The following is a 14484-nucleotide window of genomic DNA, read 5'->3' on the forward strand; positions in this document are numbered from 1 at the left end:
TCAGGTACGAACACTCCGTAATAGCAGGGCAGGAAACCAAGTTCAGTCTCAGTGGCGGTGGCTAACAGGAAATTCACTATTGCACCGCGATCAAGTACACAACAGCCCAAGGGTACCGTGGTCTCCGTCCCTTACACAATGCACGACACAGAGCGCACTGAACTCTCAGCGCCTCTATTCCCTGCCTTCAGTCCACTTCTGTTTCTAGGTTCTCTTTTGACTTGCAGCAAGCCGACTCATTGCAAGCCCAGATCCACTATTCCAGTCTCAGAACTATCGTCAAACCATTTCGATAAAAGTCAGATTCCCTTCACCCAAACCATGAGCTTACCTTACCAGTAGAAGGCGTACGCGCATGGAAGACAAAGGAAAGCAATAGCGAACGTGTGTTTGAGGCCACACGAAGCGGTGAAGACGTTGCGTTGCCATTGACGGCTGAGGTGCAGCTTCGCGGGTCCTCTAGACTCTACTACGCTCTGTCTAGTCCTCTCGTGCCAGCTTCTGCCTGGCAACCTCGTTAAGCCGACCCAGCCAAACAAGCCAACGACCTACTGGCCCGCCGCTAAGGTCAGGAAACAGAAGAAGATGGGCCTGGGCTGTGGTCGCCTAACGACGGCCGAGTCTTAGTGCGAACTGGTACGGGTATTAGAGCTCGCTAGCATGGAGGAGGGGAGGAAGAGGTGTGGCAGCCAACATCTCACCGTCAACTCACCTCAGCGACGATTACTCGGTACTAGTAGGGCTATTCACCACACTCCGTACAACTGCTGGAAGCACCATACGCTAGAGAATCCGATCCGTGCCCTGCTCAACGACCTGGACCTGGGCCACCCGGTCAGGTTGCTCAGGAACTGAGTGGCTTTGAGTGAGGTGGGCGGTTTGCGAGAGGCAGGCTGGCAGGCGCATCCAACTCAGTGCAGAAATAGCTGCAGGGCAAAACACCAACCTGTCAGGGCCCGTCTAGTTGCGGCAACGTGTGTGCGTGAATGCAGTACTTCATGCAGACTGCAGGGCAGCACAGCGATACTGCTGCACGTTAGGTTGGTTACAGACACAATCAAGACAGGTACGGAATACGGAGGCTGCCAATGCCATCTGGAAGCGTCTATGTGAGTAGGGAATCAGGGGCTTCACTGATGGGATCTGAATCTCCCAGCTACTCCTGATGAACTACTGATGATACGTTTGGAACTGTGGAGCATGCATGGCCTTGTTCTGTGTGTAAAGGTATACGTACGGCGCGTTGCGCCTCAACAAAGTAGTAGGTAGGAAACCGAATGTGGGCGCGTACGGGTTTTAACAACTATCCTAAACAGCGAATGAAGAGTACTCGATCACTTTGTTCAGCTCCAACCGCCTCACATAGACAACTTTGCTTCGACACGACTCTCTGGATTCATGTCTTTCCTGAACAATAGAGAATACTTACCTTGCAGTGCTTGCCTATACATAATATGTTCTGTTTACCAAGAGTCCTACCTACCTCCCAATGACTGGTCCTTGTCTCCCTGTGTTCAAAGCTGAGTGAGGTGTGCTCTGTCAAATCCTGTGACGCGAGGTGCCTCTTGGCTGTCTGTCTGCCCCGTTCTGTATGCGTACATAGGAGAGGTACCTTACTTTGCATAGTAAATCAGGCGCGGACATTCGTACTTGTCTTTGCCTCTCTCTGCGTGATGAATGCGAGTGCGCTACGGCTGCTGCCCCATCAACCTGAGCAGCCCCTGGTCGTCCCTGCCTTGCTTGTCCGGGCCCTGAGTGTGACTTCCAGGTTGGAATCACAATCGCACGCCCCCTGGTCGTAGTCGTTCCTGCTGCTCCTTCTCCCTCTTTTCCCCCTGGGCTTCCTTCCTCCTCTGCAGACTGGCCCCCCCTCTCCCCGAGCCAGTCCAAACCCAACTGAGGTTTTCCCTCCCACACACCCTCTCCATCCCTGTCTTCTCACCCCCCCTTTTCTCCCATCGCCAACACACCCCGACCGCTGGACCCGACTCGTCGCTTCTTCGCTGTTGTGTGTGTGTGTGTGTGTGTGTGTGTGTCCCCAATTCTAATCCTAAATCCACCCATCCATCCCATCCTCTCTTTAGTCTTCCGCGTCGCAACCCCCTCCTTCTTCCCATCAACTCTCTTCCCCCCAAAACCCTTCGAGGCCGTCGTCGTTTCTTGACTTCTGTTTCGTGGTTCAATTCTAGTTGTAGATCTTGCAGATTTGCTTCTGGTCTTGTGCCGTCCGCTCCTTAACAACACCTTCAATTTTCATATTCGATAAATAGCATTTGTCTTACCTGGTCGACCGCTTCTGTCACGTACGCAATCGTGAACGCCAACTTCGCCCAATTCCCATCGTCACCGCGCCGCATTCGACTTCTTCCGAAAGGTGTTTACTCGCCCATCGATTCTTCCAATTCTCTTTCGCCATATCAAAAACGAAAAGAAGAATCAACTCGCTAAATCTGCCATCTTGCAGAATTAATCACCAAATCCTCCATCACCTCGCAAAACGCCCCTGACGCGTCGTCCTCCAAACGATCCTCCATTCTCAATCAACGACGACCATTTTGCATTTGCGTCCTCTTTATGTCCCGCTTTTAGTTGCTGATCAAATCTGTAGCCGCAGCGCGGCTCAGTCAAGCATGGCAACCACTGTCGGACCTGAGAGAATGATGATAGCCACAAGTACACAGGTTTTGGACGAGCCCTCGATGCAAGCGATTTCTCTTCCAGTAATGCTGGATAATTCTACTTCCTCAACATCATCACTCTCCGGACCACACTCTCCACGCACGATGCCTCCACTACCAAATCCACCATTCGTCTTCCCGGCAAGGCCCTCGTCGGCCTCTGCACCCTCATCTTTCTCGAGAGCGACTGGGCGACGTCCGCTGTCCGCCATCGAAATTCAAGACCGGTCGACCTTCAACTTAAATCCAGAAGCAGCAGATCGGCCGTCAAGATCACCCGCGCTTCCCAATTTCACCTTCAATCCCGGTGCTTCGTTGTCCCCAGATACATCCCTTCTGCTTAGCCCGCCTCTATCCCCTCCGCCTGTGTCCCCGAGACTAGCGGCATCACCTGCAAGACCAACTGGAGTCGGACATAGGAGAGGAGGGAGCGAATTTGTAGGAGGAAGCATTCGCTCTGGAGATTCCATCACCGTAACTGGCACAAGCCCAACGCGATCCGAGAGTGGTTTTGCGTCTCCAAACTTCCCGTTGCCCCCGAAGCCTCCTGGCGGCCGCGGCCATAAACACAGACGCTCGGCTGCGCTCTCAAGCCACGACCTATCTCTCATTGTCCAGCCTTCAGCGCCTGGTAATCTTAGGGGCAATAGTGCTCCTACAAGCCCAGCTGAATTTGACCGACGTTTAGATCATCACAATGCAGGTCTGGTCGAGAAGACTCTGAAGGGCGTTGAATCTGAACCAGCCCTCAGAGTGCCCAGAGAGCTTACCAGGCCAGTCACTGCGGATTCGGGTTCATCAAGTGGCAGGGCTTCACCCGCAGCCAGGCCAGTCACGCGTGCTCGTGTTGGGTTCTCTGATACCCTCGAGTTCATTCCACGCCCGCTATCAATGGTGTCGAGCGATACTTCCAGCACAGTTACAGCTCGACCCGGAGGGCACTCGGTATCTGGAAGCATTTCGTCCATCATTTCCATCCCGACGACAACTACACATGTGGAGACTGAACCTATAATTCCTCTGGTGCTTACTCCTTCTCGCCAGAACAACGAGTCCAGGCCCAGCACTGCCGGGGCAGTTTTGGAACGATCCCAGAGCATTCAATCAGTCGGGGCATCGCCAAGGAGGAGAAACTCCATACCTACCCTAATCAACGTGCCTGAAGCAGGCTCTGTCGACCCCCCAATGCCGAGTCCAACCAAGACTCCCAAAAGGTGGTCATTCTTCGGATTGGACCCTTTCAACGCGACTGCGGCACCACTCCGCACAAGACCCGTGAGCTCCAGTTCCTCAGATTCTGGATCCAAGCCAACCAGCTCATCTTCCTCATCTACCTCGGAGCCCAACCCGGAATTGGGAGGCTTCTCAGAATTTTCGGACCCCGCCGGCCAGGGCGCAGACGGCAAGAAGTCCAAGAAGAAGAAGAAGGTCAAGAACTGGGCAGGATCAATTCTAGCACGAAAGAGCAAACCGCGGAACAAGAAGTGCAAAGACCTGGATCTCACGGGCGATTCTGCCCGTCAGTTTGAGACAATCGAGCAGAAGGATGAACCCCTCACACTCTTGGTGGAACCGGAAGTGAATGCCGAACCGGTTACACCTACACTCATGGTGACAGACACCTCTAGCCAACCTCAGAGCTTACAAGAGTGGAAGCCGCGCCCTGCTTCGACCCAAGACGACGCATCTTTCCCCATGATTGATCTGGATGCCGCACTGGGTCCTTTCAACACGCCTCTTGCGAATAACCCTGAATGGGACGCCGCCCAAAAAGCCGCAGCCTCTACCAAGCGCCAGCTACACAGCGCACAGGGTATGAAGGGCTTCAGCGGACCAGGAATGCACTACCACCGCCGCGCTGAAAGCGCCCCTGAGATGGTACCATTCGATGTGGGCCGATTTGGCATACATCGTTTTGGCAGCAGCTCGACAATGGCCGACGTGTTCGAGGAGGATGAAGAAGATGACGAGCACCCTGGCAAGTGCGCATCACTGTACACTAGCAGTCGTGCCAACAGAGGCGAGTTCAACGACAGCGCGGAATCCTCTGGCGACGAGGCGACACCGCCCGCTACCAACAAAGTCCAGCAGCCCATTCTCAACGATATTCCCACCAGCGGCCCTGATGGCAGCGTCAGCCGTGATCAGGTCACTGACACGGACGCACCGAAAGTAGAAGCCAAGATGAGCGCGGAGACGGCGCCCATTCCCCTGCAAGAGGACGTCATTGTTGAAGAGCCCGTTGCCCAGATCCCCGAGTTTCGTACCGGTTCCATCTTCAACGAAAAAGCAGAGTCTACTGGTTCCGCAACACCGTCTCCCCGTAGAATTCTTGCCAGCAAGGACTTGGCCCCTGTCGACGTCAGTCCCCTCCACCTGCCGACTCCTTCGCACGTTCCCGTCAGCCCCTATTCAATGAGCCACGCCTCATCCTTCCCATCACCCCGTTCGCCCATGTCATACGACGCTCAGCGGATTTCTACGGCACCATCTTCAGTCAACGAGGAGAACAACTTCCAATCTCTACTTCTCGGGGAGCCGGGCCCAGAAGTCAGGCTTTCCGTAGATATACCGTCATTAACCTCCAGTCACTCGACCATGACAAGGGACAGCTCTTTTCCCACCAGCTCTCAATTGCGACAGGAGCCCATACGACCCGACCAACAGCGCCCGGTCTCAGTATCTTCAGCAGCCTTCGGGCGGCGGCGATCCAGCCTTGCCAGTTTGAGTAGACTTATCAGCAGTTCTCATGGGGAGCGCAGCAAGCTTTCAATGGAGGTCTCATACGATGGCGAGGGTGACAAGAAGCACAAGTCCAGCAAATCGAAACGACTCAGCCGAATGATGCGATTCTGGAAGCCCAGCAAAGAGGAGGTCTCATCCTAGACCCCTATGGGAGACGCACGCCAACGAGTCAGGGTGACTGGCCACGATACAGTCGGCTTTCAGCGCATACAACAAATGTGACTTCATGACGCATGTATATGGAATTATTGTACAACTCTTTACACTTTCTCTCCGACCAGATCCTTCTGGCGGAATCATGTCTTTCTTCGCTAGGACAGGATTCGCGTCTGCAACCACATTGCCGACGCAGCCTGGCCAGCAAAAGAAAAGCATCACCGGGTCGTCACCAATGCTTTACGCAACGCGCAGAGATGGAAACCTCGACGACTCGGCTTTTTGGGACACGGATTCGGCGTTCTTTGTGATGATAGCATGAGCAGCAAGTTGCATGAGCATAGCAGGTTCGCGGCCATATGTCTTGGTGACAACTGTGGGGGCCGGAAACATGTAGTTCAATGGTTTTGTTTCCGTTCTCTGGACATATCGGGGATGAAATGCGAATTTAGGAAGGCGAAAACTTGGCGAGGCAGACAAGTCGAGGCACATTTGCAGTGTCTCTCATAGTTCTTTGGCCGGCCGGCTGTTTCAGCCCTCTAGACGATGGAAAATGGCACAAATCGCGACGTAGACAAATATTAATGAACATATTTCTGAGAGTCACTCTGAATCTTCCCTCTTGGATGCACATCAATGACACTAGGGTTAGGGATTTACATTGTGAAGGCTTCAGTGACACGGCCGAAATGACACGAGAAGGAACAAAATGGAACGTAACTTCGCCGGTCTACGGACGATGCGGACGGTGTTGGCTAGATGCCGGACTGAACCTGGAGTTGAGAGCCGGCCGGCCTGGGAAACCTCGGCTGAACCCACGGGACCCACTTATCCTGTCGCGTCACAAGGTACGTCCCATTGGCACCCTGGGGAAGCTGGAGGCTCGGCTACTGCTAAGGTAGGTAGCTAAGTTAAACCCAGCCAGCCCATCGGCTTGGGGATTGCCCCAAAGCTTCCCCCATCCAAAAAGGTTATCAACAGCTACCCGTATCCATACAGCCAGCCTGCTCCGAGATCTTACTCGACCATCGTCTTCAAACAGAAAAACGCATACTCGATTACATACCAATTGACCGTCTTCCACCCCCTTTACTTGCGACTCATAAGTTCCAGAGGCCATCATCGGTCGAATCATAGGTCCTATCCCCCTCCATCCATCCATCCATTGCGCGAGCAAACCGGATTGCAAGCAGCAGATACAGATTCCACCTGTTCCAAGATGTCGTGGCGCATTCAGAACTTGCCCGATTCCCAGACGAATCCCTCGGGCGCGGCGCCAGGAGGAGGAGAGCGAGACCGAGGCGGCAAGAAGTCAAAGTCAAAGTCCACGTCGGACGGGCGGGGCGCGATCAAGAGGCTCATCAAGGAGCTCGACGTGTGGCGGTCGGAGAAGAAGGAGGAGAGGGGTATCGAGAGGTTGGGGCCCGTCGACGACGACGATCTGTTGACGTGGGAGGCTGTTGTTAACGGGCGCGGGATTGGGAACGGGTATGATGGTATGTTCTCCCTCTCTCTCTCTCTCTCTCCTCTCTCTCTTATTTCCTTGCAAGATCACCCCTTCTTCGCATCTTCGGGAAGTAAAGCTAACCCTTTGCGAATAAAAACAGAGGGCCGCTGGCTCCTACACATCCAGATCCCGACAGACTACCCCATCCGCCCACCGACGATACGCTTCGCGACGCCCGTGGTGCACGCCAACATTGCGCTGCAGACGGGCGAGATCTGCCTCGACCTGCTCAAGGACGCCTGGACGCCGGCCTACAGTATCCTCGAGAGCGTGCGCGCCGTGCGCACGTTGCTGGCGTACCCGGAGACGGACTCGCCGCTCAACGTCGACGTCGCGGCGCTGCTGCGCGGCGGGGACGTAATGGGCACACGCGCGCTCGTCGAGTTTTGGTGCCGCGATGACGAGGGGCGGTATGAGGGGCTTTAAAGGGGCGTAGGAAGAAGGTGATTTGCTGGGTGACGGCTCCTTCCGTCATCTTATTCTTGGAGGCGGCAGGGTGTGACTTGGGAGAAAGTCGCCCTGCCTGGCTGGTTGGTTGACCAAGGTCGTCCAGTCTTCTAAAGGGAGTGAATTTGGGTTGGATTTCAGCAGCGGCTTATGTTTTTGAATAAGATAACTTGACACCATCATATATATAAAGTGTACATGGAACGGGATGGGACGGAAAGGGACGGAAGGCTCGTTTGGTAGGGAGCATCCAGAGGGTTATCATCATCACTCAATGACAGATTGTAAAATTGCAGCAAGAAGCTCACTTTGAGATAAAAATGTCATTTGTTCTATCACACTAGAGCCCTTGAAAACATGAAATCGGTGCTCTCTCTCTAATGCCGCAGATATCTTGCTCAACCCACGGTCCGTCACTACACCCCCCTCTCGATTCCTCGCGGCGCTTCGTTGATTTTATCTTACACCCTCAAGAAGCCACTTGTAAGCAGTAAAGCCTTCTCCCACCCCCTTCAAGCAGCTAATCCCCCAATGTTCCACCAGACTCCCGGATTTGTTTATGTAGTTTGCTGTGTGAAATGTACTACAAAGAACGCCTGTTGCCCTATCCTCGCCGCCATTTTTCCTCCCGAAGAAATTGGAACGCAATTTTGTTTGGCAAGATACGAAAGAAAGGAGGTAATCTGCACATAGGGATAAAGGGTCATGTAGGGTCTCTTTCCAACGGGTTGTTCTGCGCGTAAAATTCGTAATACCGCCGCCGATGCTGTTGGCGACTGAGAGGTGGGTGGGGGATGTTTCAACTTTCTGTTTTCCATTGAACACCCGTAGATGGAAGGCGTGATGTACTCTTCCTTTTTTTTGCTCTCTTTGTTTCCCAGATCACATCCATCCCGATGCCTAGCCCTTACTCATTGTAATGATAAACCTGAAGTAGTGTGAGCGGTTGTGTAGATCAATGACATCTTGACGAGGTCTACTTACTCTGTAATTCGGGAGTCCGAACGGTTGCCAGCCTAGGCGCTTCGCCATCTTGGCGAAACCTTCAGTCTCAATGAGGTGATAAAAGGAGAAAGGCGGGAACATGGCTCCGTCGCGGTGGACATCTGCCTTGACGAGCAAGGCAGTGCCGCCGACGCCGTCCAGGGGGATCTCCACCGACTTGTCCTTCTCGTCGGTGCCCAAGTATGCCATCAGCGCGCGGTATGTCGGCATGTCCTTATATCCCTCGAGCAGGATATCGTCGGGGCCCATCGTCTCGGCCATCTTCTGCGCAATCTCGCTGTCCTGCCAGCTGTTGAAGTCGTAGGGCCGCTCCTCCATCTTCTTGGTCTCCGTGTTCATGTAGCGCTGGAAGCAATTGGGGACGATGACGGGCTTGTCGTGCGCTGCCAGGTCCTGGATCAGAGTCGGCGGCGTCTCGACAATGTCGGCGTCGAGCCAGAGCACCCACGACGTCTGGGGGCCCAGGGTCGTGAAGAGCAGCGAGTTGCGAGCCTTTGACATGACGGCGCGCCTGCCCTTTTGGTTCTCCATCTTGTGCCGCTCGCCCTCGTCCTGGGATACGATGGCCGGCTCAAAGTCCTGGCGCATGATGACGATACTCTTGAAGCGGTTCTTCTCTGAGCCTTGGGTCTTTGTGATTTGCTCTTGCAGCTCTGCCGTCGCCGCGTTTCCTTCCTTGGTCTTGGGCAGGATGAAACCGAGGGAGATAAGGTCGTGGGGGTAGTTGAGGTTCAAGAGGTTGTCCCAGTATTCCTGATAGAAACGCGCCATCGGCGTCAGAATGAGGACGGATTCGCGGTTGCCGATGGGATCGGTCGTGATGGTGACATTGTTGAGGTTGTAGCGAACGACGGGCGGCGGTCTCGTGTCACCCTTGGCCTTCTTTCGGTAGGGGGCGGTAGGAGGTGATAGATGGTGGGAGGCGGTACCGGCCGGCTCTGCCTTTGTTGACTTGGAGGGTCCGACGAGGAAGACGACGATAAAGATGCAGAGGACGGCGCCGAGGACGAGGGTCACCGGGTTCGCCTTCTTCAAGCGAACTGACCCCATGGGGCGGGCCATGGTGGGCAATCTGATGAGTAGAAAGACTATGCGAAAATCATAAAGGTTGTGGAGGGATCAGAGGTGGTCGTTCGATGGTTTGTCGACTTGGCTTGGCTTTCGCGAAGCTGCAAGCGAGCTTTAGTTATCGCGGGTATTGGGTCCTTGGAAGAGCAGGTCGGTTTTCTTTCCTTTGTCGCAGGAAACTGGGGGTGCCATACACTAGATATGAAAGATGACACTGAGCGCTCCTTCTCGTGTGTCTCTCGCCGAGGGAGTGAAGAAATTGGCCAGATACGAGATTCCTACTTCTGGCGGGCTGGTCAACTCAAGGGAGGCGCATCGGGAGGACAGCTCTACAGTAAAGTTACACTTCAGACGACAAAAGGGGCTTAGCTTCATCTCCCTCGAGGACTAATTCCGGGCCGAGAGATCCTCCTGCCTCACATGAGGGGATGCAGGGCGCTGACGGCACGGATGATACAGGCGAGACAAGCGAGACAGCGCCTATAAAGCTTGCGACCAGCAGCGCTATTTGGTGCTTACACAGTAGACTTGCGGGTTCACTCCACTGAATGAGTGGATAACGGTGGATGGGAAGCCACTGGGAATCTGAAGTGGGTCGAATGGAATGGATTACTCGGACCCCTGAGACCTGTAGTGGGGAGCCCACCAGGCGCCAAAACATGGGGAGCTATTCTCACATTTCCTGTTCTGCATCTCGAAGTCAATTGGTGCTAACCCAATCAAGCAAAGTTCCAGTAAAGTCCTCCAGCCACATACCCACTTTTGTCCCTGCCGCACCGTGGTGCGCCACACCCCTTTGGCGGTCGGATGCTCCATTCAATCCGCAGTCAGCCGTGCCTGCCTTTACCAGCTGTGCCTACCGCACTCGGTCACTTGAGTCGCGATCAGCATTGTTGTCCGTTTACACCCTGCACTAAAGTTCACCTCCCACAATACCGAGGCAAGACTTTGACCGCCCAATCCGACATCTTGGGTTGCATCAATCCTTTTCTGGACCTAATTTCACCCAACAAATCAACATGGCGGACAAGCTGGACCGCAGCCTCGACGAGATCCTCGGCGAGAAGGTAAGGAAGCTCGCAGCCTTGCACCATACGCAACCTCGGACCTAACTCAAGCAATTGCAGAAGAGCGACGGCCCTCGCAACAACCGTGGAAACGGTAGAGGTGCACCCCGAAGACGCGAACGCGAACGTCAGGAATACCCTCGCGACGGCGTTAGAAAGGTACGGTACCATACACAACCCGTCACCTGGTGGATCTCCAGGCTGATTGTCCAGGTTGAATGACCCTCCTCCCTCCTCATCCCGGTCGACCACGACTATCGCGCAGCTTTCGGTTCCATACCGACCGTCTCGTTGAAGGCCGGGAGCGGTACCTGTCGATTGCAAGGGCCAAGCTAACAGGTGTCGCCATCCTGCGATACAGTCCTTCCGTGACGAGCCTAGAAACCTCGATAGGTAAGTCCAAGTAAATTCCCACCCCCAAACCGGCAGTGGGCTAACCCTGCGAACAGCGAATGGGTTCACGATCGATTTGAAGAGCACGGTACGACCGAAGGTTCTATACTACACCTACGACATGAGCTAAAGCGGAGCAGACATCCGCCGTGCGCCGGCCCCTCGACGAAGACGCGATGAGCCTGAGCAAAGGCAAGTTCGGCGCAGTAATTGATACGAGCATACACTAACCGATTGTCACAGGGATTCGAGCAGCTCGAAAATCCGCGTCGAGAACATCCACTATGAGCTGACTCCTGAAGACTTGGAAGTACGGCCCCCTGAAGGTGACGAATAACGTGGTCACGGCTAAAGTTTGTACAGGAATTATTTAACAGAATCGGCCCTGTCGCGAAGTTGGACCTCAAGTATGACCGCGCTGGTCGCTCGGAGGGCATTGCCTTCGTTACGATGGAGTCCCGCGAGGATGCTTTGGACGCGATTAAGCAGTTTGACGGTGCCAATGCTAACGGTAAGTGCCTTTTTTTTACTCCCTTTGTCAGTGGCAGCTCAAGACTAACATCTCAGGCCAACCGATCAAACTGTCAATCATGGGTGGTGGAGCTGGCGGTCGATCTCGCAACCCCTTTGACTCGGCGGTGATGCCGGGCCGTCCACTTGCAGAGCGAATCTCTGCTCCCGGTGGCCGGTCAAGATCCATGTCTCCTGGACGACGATACGACGTCGACGAGGCTGCTGAGAGAGGCATTGACAGATACGTCCCAGGAAACCGCGGAAACCGTTCGCGAAGCCCTATGCCCCGCCGGCGCGGAAACGGTGGCGGTGGCGGAGGACGCAGACCCGGAGCTCGCAGAGAGGGCGGTAGAGACGGTGGCAGAGATGGTGGTAGAGATGGCGGCAGAGACCAGGAAGGCGGAAGAGGTGGCCGCTCGGGTAGAGACGGTCGTACTCGGAAGACACAGGAGGAATTGGATGCCGAGATGGCTGACTACTTTGGCGGAGGCAACTCCGGAGAGGCTGCGCCTCAGCCGAACGGTGGCGCTGCCGCTGCCGCGGTACCCGCCGCGAACGACGATATCGATATGATCGAGTAAACCCTGGTACAGCTTAGTCTGACCTTGGTTTATGCTGCACGGAATGTCTCGGACCAGTCACCAGACCAAGGTGCGAGAGAGGAGAAGTCTGGTTGAGACACGTGGAAAGCCAGTTATCAAAAAACCTCCATTGTGCGCCTCCACCAAAAGCATTGTGGACCCTTAACTATAGAAGTCAACAATAACACCATCAGCTTGTTGAAGAGCCTGTTCTGAATCCGGATTACAGTCCGCGCATGGTCCAAAATCAGGGACTCGAGTGAACCAGGGCACCAATCAAGGATTTTGGAGTCTTGAACCCTTTTCTTCGGCATTGCCTCCGTGGTTTCTGTGCCCACTTGCCCGAGTGGTCCACCAAAGATTTCCTGAAATATTCCTGCCGATGTTACTCGGTAGGTTTGCGGATCCCCGTTTTCGCCGCTTTGGGCCCCCCCGGAGACTGGAGCAACTCAACAAGGACGAGTTGTCGATGGTAGCGGCTGTTCCTAGGTAGGGTACCAGGGCCTGGTTGTCCAACTGGGCTCATCTTCAACTAAGGTATGCGGCAAAGGGCAGGGCATGTCTCGGTGTGGGTGAGACAGGCTGGACTGGCTGGACTGGCTGTCTGTATGTAAACTGCAGTGCCCGTAAATCGCAGTCGTCAAAACAAGGGACATGCCTATCTGGGGAGGACCACGAGTGAGCCGCCTTGCGCAGCCCCCCTAAGAAATCAAGTTTGCGATCGCCGGGGGACCCTCCATGCATGTGAGAGTGTGACATGCAACTTGGCAACGGTCCTCCAAAAACCAAGAAAAATCGCCCATGTCGCCCCAGGCCCCCCGCTGAGTGCACGTCCCGGTCTGCAACGTCAGGGTGCATGCACCTCGCCCGCGCCCGCGTTTGCACGTCGCAGGAAGAAGCTCTGGCACTGACTGCCCACTCATTCTCCCCGGCCCCCAGTCTGCGCCTCTCCCCCAAGTTTCCCACCACAAGACTCCAACTCTCTGCCGGCGTCTACCTTGCCTCTCTCTTCCCACCGTCACCTCAAACCTTGGAAATCGTTGCAACCGGAATGGAGAGTCGACGGTGAACCGTGAACACGGACACGACCACACTTTAATCCAACGGAGACACCGATTACTACCATCGACTTGGCGACCCTAAACGGACCGACGATAGGGCAAGCGCAACAATATGACGGCTGTTAGTGATAGGACAGACTTATATCACCTCTCCCGAGCACGAAGGCCCGTCTTGCGCCCTTCGCTGTACGACTGAATCGTGAGAACAACGATCGACACATAAAGAGACAAACCACCTGCAGAGCGTGACACGAGGGTTTGTTTCAACCCTCGAAGCTCTTACATCTTGACTTTTGGGATCAGCGGAACACACGCAACCACCATCGTCCTGTTCAGCATATCCTGGGTCAATCAAGCCAACTCTTAACCAGCTTTTACTCCGTCGTCATCCATCAACCGGGTCTACTGGGCAGACTTTTCATTACTTACACGGGATGGAATCAGCCCAGTACACGGAGGGCCCTGCGCCATCTTCACACAACAACAACACCTCACTTACACCAAACCACTCCCAGGAACAATCACGGCTTCGACCAAAGTCTCAACCACCCAAGCAACGAAGGAGACCGCCGCGGCCACAGGGATCAGACTCAAGTAGGAGACCTGCGTCAGACGGCTCTGAACGTGACAGGGAGACTGACGACGTCGAAGAGAGCGCTGCCAACACAAGGCCTAATCAGTCAGGCTCGGGACAGTCGGCGTCGAGACCTGCCAGAAGACGCCCAGCTGTCTCTCGGCCTGCGCCAGCACCATCGACAGCGATGCCTTCGGAAGATGAGCAACTAGTCGACCCAGTACCACTCCGCTCAGGCCATTCCAACCGACGGGCTGCTCCTAGAAGAGTGCCGCGCCTCGGCGAGAACAGCGCGTCTGCGCTGGCATCTGACACGGACACCACGAGTAGCTCGTCATCATCGTCGTCGTCAGCGTTCCCGCCGATCCGGCGGCCTCCTGCGTGTCGTCGGCGACCGTCGGGTATGAATCTATCCCTGAGAGCTCCGATAACTGAGATGCCCGAGGACGGGGGCGAGCTCCCTCCCGACGGTCCTGACTTCTCCACGCCGCGACCGCAGCGCGAGAAGAACCCGCGAGAAATATTACACGAAGGCGAACGAGGCTTTATTGTCGACCTCAGGCTCAATCTGGACGTCGAGGTGCACATCAAGGCGAAGCTGTCGGGCGACTTGACACTGTCAGTGTTGTAATATCTGTTTTGGAATAAGGGCAACGGAATTCTGTGACGAACGTGCGATGATGTTATAT

At 54.9% G+C, this 14484-nt stretch overlaps 5 protein-coding genes across 5 annotated transcripts; 4 read left to right on the forward strand and 1 right to left on the reverse strand.

Moving 5' to 3' along the window:
• Window positions 1-2630: 2630 nt before the first annotated feature.
• BDZ83DRAFT_561075 (uncharacterized protein) lies at window positions 2631-5540 on the forward strand (the record flags this gene model as incomplete). Its single annotated transcript, XM_060503560.1, has 1 exon — window positions 2631-5540. A coding segment is annotated over one exon (2910 nt), but the record flags the coding sequence as incomplete, so codon positions are not given.
• A 1258-nt stretch (window positions 5541-6798) lies between these two features.
• Window positions 6799-7512, forward strand: BDZ83DRAFT_574943 (ubiquitin-conjugating enzyme; the record flags this gene model as incomplete). Its single annotated transcript, XM_060504755.1, has 2 exons — window positions 6799-7075; window positions 7187-7512. The coding sequence occupies 2 exons, from the start codon at window positions 6799-6801 to the stop codon at window positions 7510-7512; spliced, it is 603 nt and encodes a 200-aa protein (XP_060366220.1).
• A 928-nt stretch (window positions 7513-8440) lies between these two features.
• BDZ83DRAFT_574969 (Anp1-domain-containing protein) lies at window positions 8441-9600 on the reverse strand (the record flags this gene model as incomplete). Its single annotated transcript, XM_060504760.1, has 2 exons — window positions 8441-8461; window positions 8518-9600. The coding sequence occupies 2 exons, from the start codon at window positions 9598-9600 to the stop codon at window positions 8441-8443; spliced, it is 1104 nt and encodes a 367-aa protein (XP_060366221.1).
• Window positions 9601-10446: 846 nt separating this feature from the next.
• Window positions 10447-12539, forward strand: BDZ83DRAFT_265101 (uncharacterized protein). The gene is made up of 8 exons (XM_060502021.1): window positions 10447-10673; window positions 10734-10832; window positions 11035-11066; window positions 11123-11154; window positions 11207-11258; window positions 11310-11376; window positions 11430-11577; window positions 11634-12539. The coding sequence occupies exons 1-8, from the start codon at window positions 10626-10628 to the stop codon at window positions 12158-12160; spliced, it is 1005 nt and encodes a 334-aa protein (XP_060366222.1). The 5' UTR covers window positions 10447-10625; the 3' UTR covers window positions 12161-12539.
• Window positions 12540-13982: 1443 nt separating this feature from the next.
• BDZ83DRAFT_751004 (uncharacterized protein) lies at window positions 13983-14426 on the forward strand (the record flags this gene model as incomplete). The annotated part of the gene is made up of 1 exon (XM_060513991.1): window positions 13983-14426. One exon carries the CDS (start codon window positions 13983-13985, stop codon window positions 14424-14426), a length of 444 nt encoding a protein of 147 aa, XP_060366223.1.
• Between the last annotated feature and the right edge of the window lie 58 nt (window positions 14427-14484).

The sequence above is a fragment of the Colletotrichum acutatum genome (assembly GCF_030867785.1).
Source record: "Colletotrichum acutatum strain CBS 112980 chromosome Unknown BDZ83scaffold_34, whole genome shotgun sequence".
In the NCBI taxonomy this organism is placed as follows: Eukaryota; Fungi; Ascomycota; class Sordariomycetes; order Glomerellales; family Glomerellaceae; genus Colletotrichum; species Colletotrichum acutatum.